This window comes from Equus caballus, chromosome 6 (assembly GCF_041296265.1).
Source record: "Equus caballus isolate H_3958 breed thoroughbred chromosome 6, TB-T2T, whole genome shotgun sequence".
NCBI lineage: Eukaryota > Metazoa > Chordata > Mammalia > Perissodactyla > Equidae > Equus > Equus caballus.
This window is the reverse complement of record NC_091689.1, coordinates 83,010,576-83,029,500: the sequence shown is the minus strand read 5'-3', so window position 1 is coordinate 83,029,500 and position 18,925 is coordinate 83,010,576. Positions and strand designations below refer to the sequence as shown.

General features: G+C 53.5%; 1 protein-coding gene across 1 annotated transcript; it reads left to right on the top strand.

Annotated features, from left to right (window-relative positions):
• The first annotated feature begins 4,474 nt into the window (after positions 1 to 4,474).
• On the top strand, positions 4,475 to 16,740 carry KRT79 (keratin 79). The gene is given in 9 exon segments (NM_001346237.1): positions 4,475 to 5,003; positions 7,031 to 7,251; positions 8,288 to 8,348; positions 8,458 to 8,553; positions 13,697 to 13,861; positions 14,054 to 14,179; positions 14,845 to 15,065; positions 15,734 to 15,768; positions 16,024 to 16,740. Coding segments are annotated over 9 exon segments (1,608 nt in total). The 5' UTR covers positions 4,475 to 4,526; the 3' UTR covers positions 16,230 to 16,740.
• The last annotated feature ends 2,185 nt before the right edge of the window (positions 16,741 to 18,925 follow it).

Genomic DNA, 18,925 nt, shown 5'->3' with positions numbered 1-18,925 from the left:
GGGTCCAGTCTCTCCCACCCCTTCTGCTTCTGGTGTCTCCGGCATAACCCTCCCTCCCACGAGAGCCAGCTCTTCCTTCTCGGAGTCCCTCCGGGGCCAGCCGCCGGCCTCCTGTGGCTAATTCAGTCACCGTGGGGTGGGAAATGGGGATTTGTGGTGAGGTCCTTTTGGGGTAAGGACTCATCCTTACCCCATCCTCCACGCCCTCTCTCTTCTTCCAATCCCCTCCCAGTGATGTCCTGGCTCCAGCTCCATCCAGGGTGGCAAGCTGGGTCCTGTCACCTCACCCCGACCTCTCGTCTCTGAGCTTTAACCTGGCCCTTCTCGTGGACAGGGGTACCCGGGCAGGTTAACACTTCAGCACCGATGCTGAGCTGTAGCCTTACATTTGTGTTCAAAGGGCATTTAGAGGAGATGCTGAAGGGCAGGGGCGAAGGCTCCCCGTGGCAATGTGCAGCTTCTCGGCCACTCTGTCTGGCAATTCAGCTCTGCCCCCAGCCTTGCACACCGCCCTCAGGGTAACAAGAGCTGAGCAGCTGCCCAGCCTGCTCTCCCAGAAGGCGGTTTGTGGAATGTCTGTGGTTGTTTGGGTACGTCCTCTGGGCAGCTCCCTCCTCATCCCAGTCAGCTCATGAGGGACTCCCTCCAGCCTCCAGTGTGCTCCCTGGGATGCCCTCCACCTCCTCCATCACAGCTGACGTTCTAGTATCTCTTGGAGCTTGTTCCCTGGCCAACTGCCCGGAACAGGCTCTATTCCTGATGGGGACAGCCCCTTCACCCCTGCGCCTCCTTCTTCCCAAGTCTGCACCAGATCTTCCTGCTGGAGCCCTGCCCTAATTCCCCATGTCTGAAGGCGCCAGACCCTTCCTGTCCCGGCACAGCCATGCTGCACCTGTTGCTGTCCTGGGCTCGCTTCTGTCTGGCTCTGGTCTGGGACCCCGCTTCTCTTTTAGCCTGGGACCTCTGGGCAGGTTCTTCTCCTGTGCCCAGAATGGGAATCAGCAGCTCGGCTTGTGCCAGGGGGCTCTGATGGGACTTGGGACCAGAGCTGTGCCCCATCCTCCTGATCCTTGGCGCTCATCCCATCACTGGGCCTGTCTGAACGTGAGGCTGGAAACGTGTTCTCCTTCCCTCTTCTGCAGGAAGCCAGGAGTGTGGGCGTCAGGCCGGGTGCTGGAGGGTGAGCAGGGTCCCCCGCCGCCCCCCAGCAGCCATCTCAGCTCCTGCGCTGCTTCTCCCTCTGCCCCTGGGCCAACTCCAGACTCCACGGCCTGGGCTGCAGGAGGTCACACCAGCCCCGTGTTTTAGGGGGAGGTCAGCTCTTCTCTCGGATCCATGGATCTCTCTGTCAAAAGTACCCAAGGAGGGTTTTCAGTCCTCTGTGAGGAGACACGAGTGGGTGAGCACCTTGCCCTGGGGCCAGAATTCCTGGGCTTGAATCCCAGCCCTGCCATTGGCTAGTGGCATGACTTTGACCAAGTTACTTGACCTCTCTGTGCTTCAGTTTCCTCATCTGTGGAAAGACCTTAATAACAATGCCTACCTCACAGGGCTGTGGGGGGATGGTACCACTCAAGATCCCAGAAGGAAACAAATTCACCCAAGATAGTTCAACTAAATGGACTTTAATGATGGGATTACTTACAGGGGTGGGTGTGGCTGAGGAAACAGACGCAGGATGGAGAGGCGAGAGACTGGCAGCCCTGGGAAGCCATTCCCACCCCCAGAGCCAGGGGGCCCAGCTCTGGTTTGTCCAAGGCCGAGGGGTTTTCCGGGATGTGGCACTTTGAGTGCTAAACCGGAACAGTCCTGGAAAAATCGAGATGGGGTGGTCATTCTGTGTAGAGCTGCAGAGACAGGAGGATGACACAGATTACAAGATGATAGAGTTGTGGGAACCATGGCAGGGGGGAGTCACCTGGGAGAAGGTGTAATCACAGAGGAATGCAGCCACCGCCGAAGCAGGGACAGATCGGGAAGAAATTCCCGACTCCCTCCACCCCTCCCTGCTTCCTGCGGGTGTCTCCCCTAGGCAGCCAGAGAGCAAGAGAGCAGCCTCCTGGGGTCGAGGAGGTTGGTTCATGGATCTGGGGTGGGAAGGAGGTAAACACAGCACACCCAGAGTGGAGAATAAAGACCTTATTGCATGGGACGTGTCTGCCGTACAGCACGTGCTCCGTAGATGCGGACTATGATAACCACGACTGTTCGGTTAGAAAGCCCCACCCCTGGACACAGCCTCCTGTTTTCTTCGCCCCTGTGTCTTTCCTACTGCTCAGCACCAGCCACACCCATGGTGGGGGCTCAGTCGATGCCATCAGCTGTCTGGCCTCTGAGACATTCCATCCCCTCTGCTCTGTGTCCTGCGCAGGGAGGGACCACGGAGGCCCTCAGACTGAGCAGGGGAGGGGAGAGGAAACTGCTCCTCCTCGCTCGGCTGCAGGAAGAAGGTCTGAGCTTGGGTGTCCTGTGTGAAAGCGGAGTGGAGAGTCAGGGCCAGAGGAGGCCCAGCGGCTCCCACACTCCGTCTGGGCTGGGACTGGGGCGCTGTCCTGCCTGGGGAGGGGGCAGGCTGTCTCCAAGCGGTAAAGTGAGGGCAGGCCTGGGCTGCCTGCAGGTCTGTCACCTGCTCCCAGCGCAAGCCTGGCACGGGGTGCCATGTAAGTACGCGTGGATGTCAGTCTCCAGGGACAGGCGGAACGTGTTAGCAGCTGACTCTAATCCCACCACCCAGCCGGGCCACGCACCTGACTCAGAGGGCTGACATCACTCAGGCCCACTCTCGACCAACTGTCTCCATCTCTCACGCCCCTGTGGGGAGAGAGAAGGGAGGCTGAGAGAGTGATCACAGCCTCAGGGATAAGAGACAAAGGTCACTGGGAAGTGACAGGTGTCTCACAGTCCTGAGATTGTGGCCAGTGCTTCGGTTTCCGAAAAGGACTTCCCTGGCGGGCCCTGCTTATAGGCGGAGATAAGGAGGCCCAGAGAGGTTGAGAGTTGCTCGAGGACACACAGCTCAGTGGGGATTCATCTCCCAGCTGGCTCTCCCAAATGCCTGGTACCCAGCTCCAGGCAGGGAGGACAAGCCCCTCTTGGGTACTAAGGCACTAGTTCTGTGAGTGCCCCTCACTCCCACTCCCCATGGGAGCCAGGTTCAACTTCTTCATGCAGCCAGGAGCCACTTACAGCCTCCCCGTGGCCTTGGGAGAGAATCTCGCAGCCTCCTCTGGGCCTGCCTTCCTTGGGCTGTGGAAGAGGTCCCATGTTCTCTCCTTGTGGGGCCCTGGGGACAGAAGCCAATGGCAGCTGTGTGAGGAGCTCAGCAAGTGCTGTCCCCGGTCTGTCCCTCAGGCAAGTCTCCTCTCGGGGCTCTTTTCTTGCGGGAAGCTGAAGTGGGTAAAGAAAGACAATTAAGGTCACCTCCTCGACCCTCCCTTGCTCCTCACTTGACGGCTCCAAGTCTTCCCTTGGGCTGTAGCCTGAGATGAGTGGGCACGAGGGGACCATATGAAGTGATATGAGGACCCTCGGCCCCTTCTGAATCAAGCATTGGGCTCCTCTTGGACTCAGAGGATGGGAATGTTGGGGATCCATTGGCCTCCTGGGCTCTTAACATACACACACGTCTTGGATCCGCACCTGTGTCCAGCCAGGACAGAATGTCCTGCACCACCTCCAGCTGGGCCCTTCTGGGGAGGCTCTGCTGTGGGGCGGAGGGTTGGGGGCGTAAGATGATGGTTGAAGCCCCCCCCATTGCTCTTTAGCCCCCAGAAGAGTGTGATGGCTCCCCTCCCCTCCCAGGCCTCTCTCTGTCCTCGTCCAGTGCTCAGGCCCCATGGTTGGGCAGGGACCCTCTTTCTGTCCTTGTAACCACTGTGCCATGCACAGGGTCTCCACCCAGCAGACAATCTGCCAGTGTGTGAAAGAACAGCAGCCGGCTCTGCCCCCACTCTGTCACCTGTGCCCCCCACCCTGGACCTGTTAGGAGGGGATGAGGCCGTGGACTGGGAGAGTGGGACTGGAGCAGGCCTGGGCACTCTCTCCACAGGCCATTGCCCAATGCTCCCTCCGTCACCACCTTCACAGCCTGGGCCCTGGGGCCTTGGCTTACGACAGGGGCCTGGGACAAACTCCACAGAACAGAGCCCCATTGATGGCGGCCACCAGGGCTGGGTGAGAGGAGAGCAAGCCACCCCCTGGGTGGTGGGGGAGGCCGTGGGAGACTGTGTCATCTTGTTCCAAGTCAGGAGAGCCCCGGGCAAGACGGTGGCATCCTGCCCCAGATAGTCCCGGCTCAGCCCCAGCTCTGGAGCACAGGTGATAACTGGGAGCAGCCCCTCCCTCCCACTGGGGGAGAGGGGACTTCCCTGGGCCCCTCCCTCTCCTCCTGGGGCGATGGGGCAGGAGTGTTTGTGGAGCCCAGGAGCCAGCCCAGTTGGGAAAAGATAAAAAGCCCATCGCTGGGCCAGCAGCTCACTGTGCTCCCTCCAGCTCTCTCAGCCTGCATTGTGGCCCCTCTGACAGCCATGAAGTCCTCTGTGTCTCAGCAGATGTACTCCACCAAAGGGGGCTTCAGCTCCAACTCTGCCAGTGGAGGCGGCGGGTCCCGGGCCCACACCAGCTTCAGCTCGGTCACAGTGTCCCGGAGCAGTGGCAGTGGTGGAAGCGCTCGCTGTGGCCCCAGCATGGCCGGCTTTGGCAGCCGGAGCCTCCATAACTTGGGGGGCAGCAAGAGCATCTCGGTCAGCGTGGCTGGAGGGGCCTCATCAGGGCGGGCCCTGGGAGGCTTTGGCTTTGGCAGCAGGGCCTATTCAGGCCTGGGGGCTGGTAGGCAGATGTTCGGGCCCGCCTGTCCTCCTGGTGGCATTCAGGAGGTCACTGTCAACCAGAGCCTGCTGACCCCCCTCAACGTGGAGATAGACCCTGAGATCCAGCGGGTGCGAACCCAGGAGCGGGAGCAGATCAAGACCCTCAACAACAAGTTTGCCTCCTTCATTGACAAGGTGGGCCGAGGTGGAAGGAGGTAGGGAGGGGCCGTTGGACTAGAAGCAGGAGCCTGAGGGAGGGTGGGCTGGGCGGAGGCTGTCATAGCCTGTGTGCACCGGGGGCCAGAGAGGGGGTTGATGGAATGGCTTTTGGAGCTCTCCTGGCCTGAGCCTGGGACACCCAGATGTGGATGGCTGGAGACAGTCTTCTGGATCTTTCCTGTAATTGCTTGGGTGAATCTTGAGTCTACTCACGAGGCCTATTGGCCAAGCCCTGCCGACGGCTGTTGCAGCCTTTGCCCCATCATCAGATTAAACAGCAGCCTTATTGCACAATTAAATAGTGGACGGTCCTCAGCGCTCCTCCTTGCCAGGTGGCCCTATTGCCTCTCGTCATTTTACAGCTGGGGAAACTGGCTCAAATGTCAAACGAGTTACTCAAGGACCCCATCTCTCCGCTGTTCTCAGTCTTGGGGGAGGCCTAAGGACAAAGATGTGATGGGGACACAATTAGGAGGGGTCCTAGGGGAAGTCCCCTTTTTGCTTCTCCAGTTCTTCCTCGCAGTTTCAGCCAACAGGCTCAGTTTGGGGTGGACAAGGAGGAGAGTGGTCACCAGGTTCCCACAACCTGGGGCTTGGATTTGCTCTCTCCCCGAGTGGGGCGTTCTGACTCCTTCCCTGCCTCCAGGCCTGCCGGGGGCTCCCGTGCTGTTCTCTGGCATTCCCAGGTCCGTTTTGCTGCAGTGTCCCCCTCTGGCCGGAGACCCCAGGCAGTGTGGCCATGACGGGAAAAATCCCAGTGGATGACCAGATGTTGGTTCAGCCATCTGTAGCTTCCCAAAGGACATTCACATCCTCTGTCTCATGTGATATCCACAGTGTCCCAGAAGGAATTAGAATAGATGACATTGTGCCCATTTTTAAGAAGAAAAAAATCGAGGTTTAGACACGTCAAAAGATTTGCCCAGGATCCTACAGGTCCTTGGAGGCAGAGGTGGTCTTGGGGCCCCGGGTTTGTGGGCCCCCTGGTCCTTGGCACTAAGAAATCTCCTCATTGCTCGTGGCAGGTGCACCTGCTGCGTGGTGCGCTGGGCCATGGCATTGTGGGCCTGGGCTGCTGTGGGGGTGGGACCTGGAGAAACCGGCAGAGGGTGAAGCAAGCCATTCCGCCTACTCTCTCACCTTCTCCCCTAGTGACTTTTGGTTCTTCTGTGGGACTGTTCCAGAGGTCAAACAAGCAAAAACCCTGCTCAGGCTCTCAGAATCACGGCCTGGCTGCTGGGGCCTGAGAAGGTGTCTGTGTCTGGCGTCTCAGAACCCTGGCTGGGCAGAGAGACCCCTGGGGGGCCTGTTAAACCCACACCCTGGACCCCTTCTGAGTCTATAGACATAGGCCTGGGCACCCATATTAAAATTTTTAAAAAAAAGTCAAATTTACAGAAAAGTTGCAAGAATAGTACAACATATTCGTATATACTCTTTCACCCAGATTCACCAGTTTTTAACATTTTGACACATCTGCTTTCTTTCTCTTTCTCTCTTTCTTCTATTATTTTTTCTTCTCCCCAAAGCACCCCAGTACATAGTTGTACATTCTAGTTGTAGGTCCTTCTGGTTGTGCTATGCGGGATGCCACCCCAGCATGGCCTGACGAGCGGTGCCATGTCCGTGCCCAGGATCCCAACCAGCGAAACCCTGGGCTGCTGAAGCAGAGTGCGTGAACTTAACCACTCGGCCACTGGGCCGGCCCTGTGCACCTGCATTGTTAACCGTTGGCTTTGTTGCAGGATTAGGGTTCAGAAACCTAGATCCACTCCAATTTCCCAGGACGAGTGAGAAAGGGAGACTCTTTAGAGTCCTTGTCACCAGATTGGATTGTTTCCAGCAAGGATTGTCCCCTCAGGAACTCCTCCCCTCTGCCAGGGATAAGCCTGCAGTGCCACTGTGACGTCCAGGCTGAGGACAGATGGTGACGATGGGCCCTGTCCTTGGTCTCTCCTGGGTCCGGGGAATGGCTCCAGCCCACTCTTCTTGCTCTGGCTCAGGTGCGGTTCCTGGAGCAGCAGAATAAGGTGCTGGAGACCAAGTGGGCACTGCTGCAGGAGCAGGGCCAGAGCTCCGGTGTCACCAGGAACAACCTGGAACCCCTCTTTGAGAACTACCTGGGCAGCCTGCGGAGGCAGCTGGACACCCTGCAGAGCGAGCGGGGGAGGCTGGACTCGGAGCTGAGGAACGTGCAGGATCAGGTGGAGGACTTCAAGAACAAGTGAGGAGGGCTGACATGCTGGGGCCACGTCTGGAGGGCACGGGGCGGTGTGGGAAACCTCCCAGGAGAGGGCTACCCCCTTGTCCTGGGACCCCCCTGGGGGAGCGCACAGACAGAGCTGTTTCCTGGGTGCTCAGGGTCTAGACACACTGCCTCCTGGAGAATTGTCTCACTGTTTGTGCAGTGTTGCTCGTAGTTTAAAAGCTCTTTATCATAAGGTGGGGAGAATAGCGTGAGAACCTTGATGCTGTCGTTGCCCAGCTTTACTGTCAGCTCATAGCCAGTCTGGTTTCATCACTTCCCCTCCTCGCTCATCGTCTTGAGGCAAATTCCAGCCATCATGTCATTTCACTTGCAAATATTCTACTGGATATATTCACGTAGTTCATTTACATGACTCGACTTGGTAAAACATAAACACAATGCCATAATCATACCCAGAACTTTTAAAACAGTAATTCCACAGTATCGTCAAATATCCGGTCGGTTTTGAGTTGCCTATCGTCCCATAAATTTAAAAAATACCATTTGTTTGAATCAAGATCCAAAGGGTTCACATGTTACAATTGGTTGATATGTATATTTATAACTTTAAGGTATAATTTCCTCAACTCTTCCAATAACTTGACCCTGGCAATTTCTAAACCTTAAATTGTCAGCAAAAGCAGTTGGAGAGGGTTTGCTGTTCTGGGCGACATCTTGTTGTTGAAAATGAGTGCAGAGGTTAACCGCTGTTGACACATCTTCACCTGCTCCTGTAAAGCCTCTTATGGGCTCTGGTCCAAAGAGACGGCTGCTCTCGATTGCCGTATTATTGCATAAATTCTGGGCCCATTTCCTCCAAAGGGGGTGGGAAGGAATATTTAGAGACCGTACCGCAAGTTTCTTCACTAGTTGGCTGCGTTACAGAACTGCTCCCCAAAGGTGTTCTCGGCCAATATGGGACCCATCAGGGCTTCCTTAAAGCCGAGAGAGTCCAATGCCGTATAAGGCAGAACTTGGCTGAGCCCTGGCCTGAGTTTTCCCTGTGTGACAGGTACGAGGATGAAATCAACAAACGCACCGCCGCGGAGAACGAGTTCGTGGTGCTCAAGAAGGTGAGCAGGGTGGCAGAGAATGGGGTCAGTTGTCTTTTGGCTGCCAGGGTGCTGCGCTGACTCAGAGAGGGGTGCTGAGCCACTGCCCTGCTCTCTTCCTCCCCTGCAGGATGTGGATGCCGCGTACATGGGCCGAATGGATCTGCACGGCAAAGTGGGCACCCTGAGCGAGGAGCTCGACTTCCTGAATCATCTCTATGACCTGGTGAGATGGCCAATGGACAGGGATAATCGCAGACAGCACTGGGGATTCCCCTGGAGGTCTGCCCTGAATTCACCAGTGCAGTTTAGTTGATAGAAGCTAGAACCTGGACCTTTAATTAATACCAGCTTCTATGTATTAAGTGCTTAACGACGGCCCAGGCCCTGGGCTAAGCTTTTTACGTAACTCTCTCAACAACTCTATAATATAGAGTATTACTATTGTCTCCATTTTATTGTCAGGGGCACTGTGGCTCAGTGTAACTTGCCCGTGGTCACACAGCTAGTCAGAGGCAGTGCTGGCGCTAAAACCTGGTTCTTGACTTCCAAGTCTGCTCTTGCTTCTGTGTTGTACCATTTCCCTTCTTGCCCAGTGTGTACTGGAGCAAGGGATGGAGGAGCAGAGATGGGCAGAGAGGGGGGGACTGAGGTTGCAGGTTGGAGCTGGAGGTGGGGGCGTGGCTAGTGGGTAGGTCACAGGATCGAGGAGGGGTCCCAGGAAATAAGGGGGCTTTGAAAATGAGGGTGAGAGGGTTGAACTTAACATGAGCGGATCGTAGAATCATAGGCTCTTAGACTCGGTGGGGACCTCAAGGCCAGCCTTTCCCTGGTACAAGAGCCCTTCCTCGAATATCTCTGACGGGGGTTCACGTAGCCTCTGCTCGAATACTTCTAGAGGCAGGGAGCTCACTGCTTATTAGGGCAGGCATTTCTATCTTTGAACAACTTTATTAGAAGGCTGCCTTGCATCTTCTTCCCATGACTTCTGCTCTCGACCGGCCCTGGGCTGCTCTTCTGCCCTCTGGGCTGCATGCATCCAACTATCTTGCATGTGACATATGTCTTTCACATGACAACCCTTTAGGGGTCAGGATGATTGGGGCTGAAATCTACGGCATGTGAGGAAATTCAGGAAACAAGGTTCTTGGTCCAGAACTCAGGAAACCGACGGGTGGGGAGGGGGGTTACTGACCCAGACTTCCATTCTTGCAGCCTAATGTTGCACTCGTTTATGGGTTATTTTTAGAAGCCACTTCACAATGTTTGCACCTTAAAACCCCCGGGATTTTTTCACATGTATGCTTTTAAGTGAGACACGCATCCACTCTCCTGCAACCTCCTGTATTTGGGCACTTGAATTTTTGAAACCACATGCAGGAGTTAATGATTCCCTTTTTTCCTATGAAATGTTTTGTGGTTTCATCCCATCGTTTTAGATCATCGTGGGCCCTTTGAAACTTGATTCTCCTGTCCATGTATTGGAGATGCTCAACTGGATAACTGGAAAGATCAGTGATGCCTCAGCTTTGGGTCATCTGCAGACCTGATAAACTTTCAGTTTAGTTATTTGATAACATTTCAGTGTAACTCATTGATAAGCGTGTTAAGGCCGGTGGGACAAGGGCAGAGTCCTCATCCAAGAACTAGGTCTTCAATGTGCCGTCTCACCAGGCTGACCTCACTCCACTCATCAGTAATTTGTGGTTCAAGTGGCTCAGCCACTTTATAATCCAACTAACCATACCATCGTCTGGTCCTCATTTTTCTGTCTCATTTTCAAGAATGCTATGAAAGCCTTGCTCAAAAACATCCGTGGCAGTCCTTTAGCAGTCAGGTAATACAGCCACGGAAGGAAATGAAATCCATTCGGTTTGACTTTTCCTCAGGGAAATCTTGCTGACTCCATGCCTCTCACACACATTTTATAATTTGTTCTGGAGATTCACAGGAGATTGACATTAAGTTTAACTTGGAGAAGTCTAAATCTCATCTCTTTAAAAATGAGGACATTTGCGGGCTGGCTCAGTGGCATAGTGGTTAAGTTCGCACCCTCTGCTTTGATGGTCTGAGGTTTGCAGGTTTGGATCCCAGGTGCGGGCCTATGCACTGCTCATCAAGCCATGCTGTGGCAGCGTCCCACATACAAAATAGAGGAAGATTGGCACAGATATTAGCTCAGGGTCAATCTTCCTCACATAAAAAAAGAAAAAATGAGGACATTTGCTGTGTCTGGGGTTCTGGAACCTCTTCTCCTTCCGTTTCTCAAGAATCACCAGGGGTGTTTATCTCCTTGGCACTTCCCATGGCCTCCAAGGATATGTTCCTCTGGGTGGGACCTGTAAGGTCCCCAACAAGGTCAACGCCTCTCATACTCTCTGTGTCTATCTTGGTTTTGATGACTGTCTCCTTGATGGAAAAGAGGCAAATGACATAGCAGTCAGGTTGTTGGCATTGCCTGGGTCTTCTCTAGGGTTAGCCCACTGCTGCCTTCTTCTCCTCGCCTGCAGCTTATCTGACAGCCCCTGCCCACTGGCCTTAGCATTTCCCTGGCTCAGCCGCGGCTGTGTTGCTCTCCCTCTACCGTCTCTGCCTGCCCCGTCAGGATGGAGCCTGCTGGCGTGTGTTCTTTGCCATCACGCTGATTTCCTAGGTGTCCCCCAGTTTCTTCTTTACTGGGATCCTTGATGGTCATTCACTGTTTGGGGCACCCTCATTCTTCTCTCTGAGGTTCTTTTCTCTTTTAGGCCGGGTCAAGGGTGCCTCCCTCCTTGTCTCAGAGTGGGTGGGAATTGGCTTTCCTACGGTCTCAGGCACATGTCTGTCATACCCAGCATTCCTTTCCTTTGCTCCTCCTCCTTCTTTTTTTTTTTTCAAGATTTTACTTTTTCCTTTTTCTCCCCAAAGCCCCCCGGTACATAGTTGTATATTCTTCGTTGTGGGTCCTTCTAGTTGTGGCATGTGGGATGCTGCCTCAGCATGGTTTGATGAGCAGTGCCATGTCCTCGCCCAGGATTCGAGCCAACGAAACACTAGGCCGCCTGCAGCGGAGTGCGCGAACTTAACCACTCGGCCACGGGGCCAGCCCCCACCTCCTTCTTCTTTTAACACATATTACCAAGGACCTTCCACACGGCAACAGAAGGACAAGTCCCTGCCTTTGGGCGCCTGCAGTCTCGTGCTGGGGCACCACGTGGTGAGAGCCACGTTGGGACAGGGACAGGGAGCATGGAGCAGGCTTCCTGGGAGGGCTCAGGGAGCTTCAGAGGAGATGGCATTTGCGTTGGATTTCCAAGGAAGGGTGGGACTTCTAGAGCAGGAGCAGGAAGGGCCCGCGCAGTGATGGAGGAGTCAGAGCACGGCGAGTTTGGGAGTTTGGGGAGTGGCCGGTGGGCTGGGCATCCGTGTGTGGGAGAATTAGATGAGGAGGGGGACAGGAAATGCAAGTTGGGACCCAGCCAGGACCACCTCCTGTCACAGTTCCTCCTAGCCTATCTCCATGCCTTGTTGGGGGTGAGAAGGAAGCTGGAGCAGCCGTTCCTGTTTGCATGTCGGCTGTGATGGCCAATACAGCACCCAATAATGGACCTCGTGATCTGGTTTTGGTTGAGCCAGATCTCAAGGAAATCTGGAGGGCCGACCGCCAATCCCTGGCGTCTTACAGGGCAGGAAGGCAGCCTCGTGGCCTCCCTCTGGCCTGGCGGCGGCAGGGGAGGTGGGGGGCGGTCCCTGTGGGATCCAGCCCCTGCTCCAGTGACATCACTAGTGTCTCTGGCGCCCCCATGCCCACAGGCTCTCCTCTCTCTCTTCCCCTCAGGATCCTGGAGTCTAAGGAGACACGTGCCTTTTAATTCACAGAGCTCTTCCCTCTCCGCTTGCATTTGCTCCATTTCTTTGGAAAGCCTGACCTTTTAATTTTCTTGTTCTAGCAAGATCACCCTTATCCATTCTTAGTGGTATCTGGTAGATAGTTTTAAAAATTCCAACTTGAGGGGGCTGGCCCTGTGGCCGAGTGGTTAAGTTTGTGTGCTCCGCTTCAGTGGCCCAGGGTTTTGCCAGTTCAGATCCCAGGCATGGACCTGGCACCCCTTATCAAGCCAGGCTGAGGCAGCGGCCCACATAGCACAACCAGAGGCACTCACAACTAGAATACACAACTACGTACTGGGGGGGCTTTGGGGAGAAGAAGAAGGGAAAAAAAAAAAAAGATTGGCAGCAGATGTTAGCTCAGGTGCCAAACTTTAAAAAAAAAAAAAATGCAAGTTGATTTTCCTCAGAACCGCGCTCCGGGATGGGACTGTGGAGGGACCCCAAGCTGGCGAGGCTGAGGAGTGATGCTGTAAGAAGGTGCTGGCAGTGTTGTCCTGGTGGGGAAGGAGATAATGCACGGTGTGACAAAATGATGTCATCTGTAGCAAACACGCCTCCCAGGCGTCTTGACTCACCTTCAGAAAACTCTTGGCAAATAACGCATCTTACTGATCACCTGCCATGGGCCACGTATGGCTCTGGGTGCTCCCATCCACCGCATCAGGAGGGTATCATCACGGCCATTTTACAGAGGAGGGGACTGACACAGCGTGAGGCTTAGGGACCACCTGTCCCACAGCTAGTGAGTGTCAGGCTGGGTCTTGAACTTAGCTTTGTCTGTCTCCAAACGGCGTGTCCTTTCACTAAACCTCAGTGTTTCAGTGGTGGGATTTCTGTCCCTATCCTGCAGCCCATTCCACTTTCTAACAGACAATCTAATTGAATAACCTAGATCTATGTCAGCAGAGACATCAGCTTGGCTTAGGGGCTCCTCTCTATTTATTTCTGTCCATCTCTAAGTTAGCCTGTGTTGTCTCAGGTTCTGGTGTCAGACTCCCCAGGTCTGAGACTTCTTAGTTTGTGATTTTGGGGCCAGTTACTCTTTGTGCTATTGGAAAAGGGCATGTGATGAGCTAGTTCCTGTCAAGCGGCTGACACAGCGCCTGCCCACAGCAAAGGCTCAGTGAATGAGGGTTGTCGTCATTACTCCCATCTCTTTCTACGATAATCCCATTGGCCACAGTGAGGGCCAACGTGTGAGAAAAGCTGGAGGCAAGACCAGAATATGCTGGCAGGTGTTGACTTTTAGGGGATGACTCTCTCCCCTTTGGGAGCCTCTGAGGAGCACTGAAAGTGAGTGACTTGATCACTCAAAGATGGAGTAACGACAACAACCCTCGCTCACCGAGCCTTCCCTGTGGTCAGCTTGCTTCTGGGGTGGAGCCTGGGGAAGAGCACAGGCCTCCTCCTGCCGCCTGGGGACTCTGTCCTTCATGCCTCGGCTGCCTCCGAGGGGCCTAGGGCAGGGGCGCCGGTGGCAGCTACTTCTGTTTCTGCAGGAGCTGAGCCAAGTGCAGACCCACGTGTCTGACACCAACGTCATCCTCTCCATGGACAACAACCGCAGCCTGGACCTGGACAGCATCATCTCCGAGGTCAAGGCCCAGTACGAGCTGATCGCCCAGAGGAGCAGGGCTGAGGCTGAGGCCTGGTACCAGACCAAGGTGAGAAGAGTGGCCGACTCAGGGACGTGGGCTGGCACTGGACACAGACCTTCCACCATTGTGAGAGGCCTGTGGCTGGACACACCTAGTCTACACAGGGTCCTTCAGCTATGAGAGTGGACCCAGGACCAGTTGTCACCCACCTGGGCCTGGAACCATCTGACAGCTCACTGCCACTTCTTTGGCCTCCAGTACGAGGAGCTGCAGGTGACCGCTGGGAAGCATGGGGACAACCTACGGGACACCAAAAATGAAATTTCTGAGCTCACCCGCACTGTCCAGAGGCTGCAGAGTGAGGTGGATGCAGCCAAGAAGCAGGTGAGCCTCTGGCTGGGGGCCTGAGGGCCAGGTCTTGGTGTTGGCAGAGGTGGGGGGCCTTCTCCATGTCATAGCAACTGCTGAGACCTACTCTTCTCCTCATGGTTGGGACACACTCAGATGCTGGACCATCGAGATCAACATGCTCCTTTTACAGGAGAGGAAAATGAGGCCCAGAGAAGGGAAGGGACTTGTCCAAGGTCACACAGCACATTAGTGGTAGAGCAGGTGGGGCGACCTCCTCTGAGGAGATTGGTCCCATCTCCAGGAGGTCAGAGAAAAAGACTGAGAGTTCAATGGTCCAGATCACGGCTGCTGACTCCATCTAGGGCAGGGCTAAAAAGCGAAGGCTCTTCTCCAGATCAGATGGAAGCATTTGGTTAATGGTGAGGCTGTATTATGTATTTTATCTCTTTTGAGGCCCTGGGCTGAGCTGTAGCAGGAAGGACTAAGATTAGACTCAGTAAGAACTTTCCCAGTGATGCTACGTGATTTAGCTTGTATGACAGCATCTCCTCTTTCAGATGAATATTTCTGCTTTCTTTCCTTCCTAGTTGGTTGGGGTCAGGGGGTGGGGCTGGGGTTGGTGGCACTTGACTTGAGGACAGAGAGATGGAGCCGATGACCCTGGAGAGTGTTCCCAACCCCTCTTGTCCTCTGGGCAGTGCCAGCAGCTGCAGACTGCCATCGTGGAAGCGGAGCAGCGTGGGGATCTGGCATTAAAGGATGCTCAGAAGAAGCTTGGGGACCTGGACATGGCCCTGCACCAGTCCAAGGAGGACCTGGCCCGGCTGCTGCGCGACTACCAGGCCCTCATGAACGTCAAGCTGGCCCTGGACGTGGAGATCGCCACCTACCGCAAGCTGCTGGAGAGCGAGGAGAGCAGGTATTCAGAGAGCTCTCCAGGCCTGCCCTGTGGGAGAGCCCGTGTGGTCGGCTCTGGTGCTGAGGCCACGGGGGTGAGAGAGGAGCCGGGGAGCTGGGCTCCTAACTCATCACCCGAGAGAGACTCTCCCACTTGTGTTCACTGTCTCTGCTTCGTATCTCCTTGGTTGACACGATCACTGGTAATCGTTACTGTGGTTGGCAGCCCAGTAGGAGCGAGGGTTCCTCTTTCAACACCACAATCCACCACCAGAGGAAGCTTTGGAAGAAATTTGTCATCTCTGTTTCTAGAAGGTGTAGAGAGAGTCACCTTAGCCAGGAGCTAGGCAGCTCTGCTTTGGCATGGGCTCTGTTTCCCTTCCCATTGGAGCAGGGGTGCTGTCCATGGCCCTCATGGGAAGGGAGGAGAGGGCAGGGGGAGGTGCGCGGCTCAGCCTGCCCCAGCTCTGCTTTCTCTGTGGCACTGGCTTTAGGACCTGCTGGAAGGGCCACCAGGCCCAGTGTGGCCACATACATGTACTTCTCACGTCTCCTGGTCTTGTCACCTGGGCCCTGGTCCTCGAGAGTTGGCCCACTGAGTCGATCCATCACAAAGGCAGAGAGGCGGGGAGAGGGTTTTCTCTTGGGTTCCTGGGACTGCTGACGCTTCTGGCCTTTTTGTTTCCCCAGGATGTCTGGAGAGTGTCCCAGTGCAGTCAGCATCTGTGAGTACTTTGCGGCCCCGCACCGGGCCCTGCCCTGTCCTCTGTGCAGTCCACTCCATCTGTCCTTGGCCTAAAGCACACATTCCCTCCACTTGAGCCCCTGGAGGCAGGTTCAGGGGGGTCCCAGAGAATGAGCTTCCTGCCCTGGCTCCTCTCTCCGTTTCTCATGGCTCGTTTCCTTCCCTCACTGATTTCCGGAGTTCCTGGCCTCTCCCAGCGTGGCTGTCCTGCCTGACCTTGCCCTTTGCCTTGCAGCCATGACTGGCAGTTCCAACACAGTGTGTGGAGGCGGCGTGGCCGGCTTTGGCGGTGGCATCTCCCTGGGTGGGAGTGGGGGGGCCAGCAAGGGAGGCTTCAGCACCAAAGTGGGCTACAGCACCGTCAAGGGAGTGCCTGTCTCTGGGGGCACCTCCATCCTGCGGAAGACCACCACGGTCAAGACGTCCAGCCGGAGGTATTAGCTGCGAGCCTTGCCAGATGGGCCCCTGAAATCCTCTCCCCACCCCCCTCATCCACCCTTCTTTCCCTGCCATCCCCCACCTGCCACCTGCCTCCTTAGGAGCGGGAACAGCCCCAGGACCACAGATGCGGTATGTTTGCATGGCACACTCTCTTGTGACATGTGATCTGCATTTTGGGAAGGGCTCAGATCTACCCAGGTTTTCTCCTTCGTTCTGCAATGGGATGGGAGGGGAGGTTAAGGCTACCAGCTTGAGTGATGCATTTGGGTGAGTTGAGAGTGACCTTTTACCCCTGAGAGGAGGCTGGATTTCTCAGGCCATCGAGGCCTCCCTCACTTCCTCTGCTCTGAGCTCAGGGCAGGCTGAGGGAGGAGGGCGGAAGTCATGCACGGTCTCCAAAGGCCCTTCAACCTCCCCAGTCTCCCACCAGACGCACCCCTCCCTGAATCTACCCACACCCCTCTCCCCCGTCTCTGCTTGTGATGTGTCTGTCTCAATAAATGGCAACTGCTGCTAGCTGTCTGTGGCTCTGGTCTGTCCTGCTTGGGGAGCTGGAATTGTCCATCGATTAACCCCCTGACGGCTGAGGCAGCAACAGTCACATGCTCACTGTGCCCCCATCACCGTGCTGCAAGCACGTCAGCTCAGCACCATTGGGCAGGTGACTTAATCTCTCTGAGCCCCGGTTCCCTCTTTTGTAAAAGCAGGGATGTGATGAGAACATGTGTAAAGCATCTGGCTTATGACGGCCTTGACAAGAATCAGTTCCCTTTGCTTCCCTTTCCCCTGGCTTCTGGTTTCCCAACTCATCACCTGGGAGTCAGATGATTTTTCTCTCAGCCCTCATATCCAGTCACCAATAAAAATTCACATTTTTCCAACAACAGCAGAATACTCATTTTTCTCAAGTGCATACGGAACATTTTCTAGGATAGATCATATGTTAGGCCACAAGACCAGTCTTAGCAAATTCAAGAAGACTAGAATCATACCAAGAGTCTCCTCTGACTGCAATAATATGAAACTAGAAATTAACAACAGGAGGGAAACTGGAAAATTCATGAAGACATGGAAATTAAACAGCATTCTGATGGACAACCAATGGATCAACAAGGATATTCAAAGGGAAATAAAAAAGCATCTTGAGACAAATGAAAATGGAAAAATAACACACCACAACTTATGGGCTGCTGACAAAGCAGTTCTAAGAGAGAAGTTTATAGCTATAAATGTATACATCAAGAAAATAAGGTCTCAAATAAATGACCTAACTTTATGCCTCAAGGAACTAGGAAAGGAAGAATAAACTAGGCCCAAATTTAGCAGAAGGAAGGAAATAATAAAGATTAGAGCAGCAATAAATGAAATAGAGAACAAGAAGACAATAGAAAAGATTAACAAAATGAAGAGTTGGTTCTTTGAAAAGATAAACAAAATTGACAAACTTTTAGCTAGACTAACCAAGGAAAAAAGGTAGGGGACCCAAGTTAACAAGATTATAAATAAAAGAGGAGATATTACAACTGATACCACAGAAATACAAGATATCACAACAGGGCTACTGTGAACAACTATATGCCAACAAAACGGACAACATACAAGAAACGAATAAGAGCCTAGAAACATACAACCTACCAAGACTGAATCAGGAAGAAACAGAAAATCTGAACGGATCAATTACTAGTAAGGAGATTGAATTAGTCATAAAAAAAATCTTCCAGGCTGGCTTGGTGGCATAGTGGTTAAGTTCATGCACTCTGCTTTGATGGCCTGGGGTTTGTGGGTTCGGATCCCGGGTGCTGACCTACACACCCCTCCTCAAGCCATGCTGTGACAGCATCTCACATACAAAATAGAGGACGACTGGCACAGATGTTAGCTCAGGGCCAATCTTCCTCATCAAAAAGAAAAAACAAATCTCTCAATGAAGAAAAGCCCAGGACCAGAAGTCTTCAGAGGTGAATTCTCCCAAACATTTAAAGAAGAATTAACACCTCTCTCTCTCAAACTTTTCCAAGAAATTGAAGAGAAGGGAACAATTCTAAACTTATTTTAGAAGGCCAGCATACCTGATACCAAAGCCAGATAAGGACACTACAAGAAAAGAAAACTATAGGCCAATGTCCCTGATGAACATTGGTGCAAAAATTATCAGCAAAATACCAGCAAACTGAATTCAGCAGCACATTGAAAGGATTATACACTATGATCAAGTGGGATTCACCCCTGGGATGCAAGGATGGTTCAATCTATGTAAATCAGTAAATATGATCTATTATATTAATAGAGTGAAAGATAAAAATTGTATGATCATCTTAATAGATGCAGAAAAAGCATTTGACAAAATTCAGCACCTATTTATGAAAAAAACTCTCAAAAAAGTAGGCCATGTATGAAAGCCTGCAGCTAACATCATATTTCAATGGTGAAAGGCTGAAAGCTTTTGTTCTAAGATCAAGAATAAGACAAAGATGCCCACTCTCACCACTCCTATTCAGTATAGTACCAGAAGTCTCAGCCAGAGCAATCAGGCAAGAAAAAGAAATAATAGCCATCAGAATTGGAAAGGAAGAAGTAAAATTTTCTCTATTTGCAGAAGACGTAATTTTACACATATAAAATCCTAAAGACTCCACCAAATAAGTATTAGATCTAATCAATGAATTCAGTCAAGTGGCAGGATAGAAAATCAACAT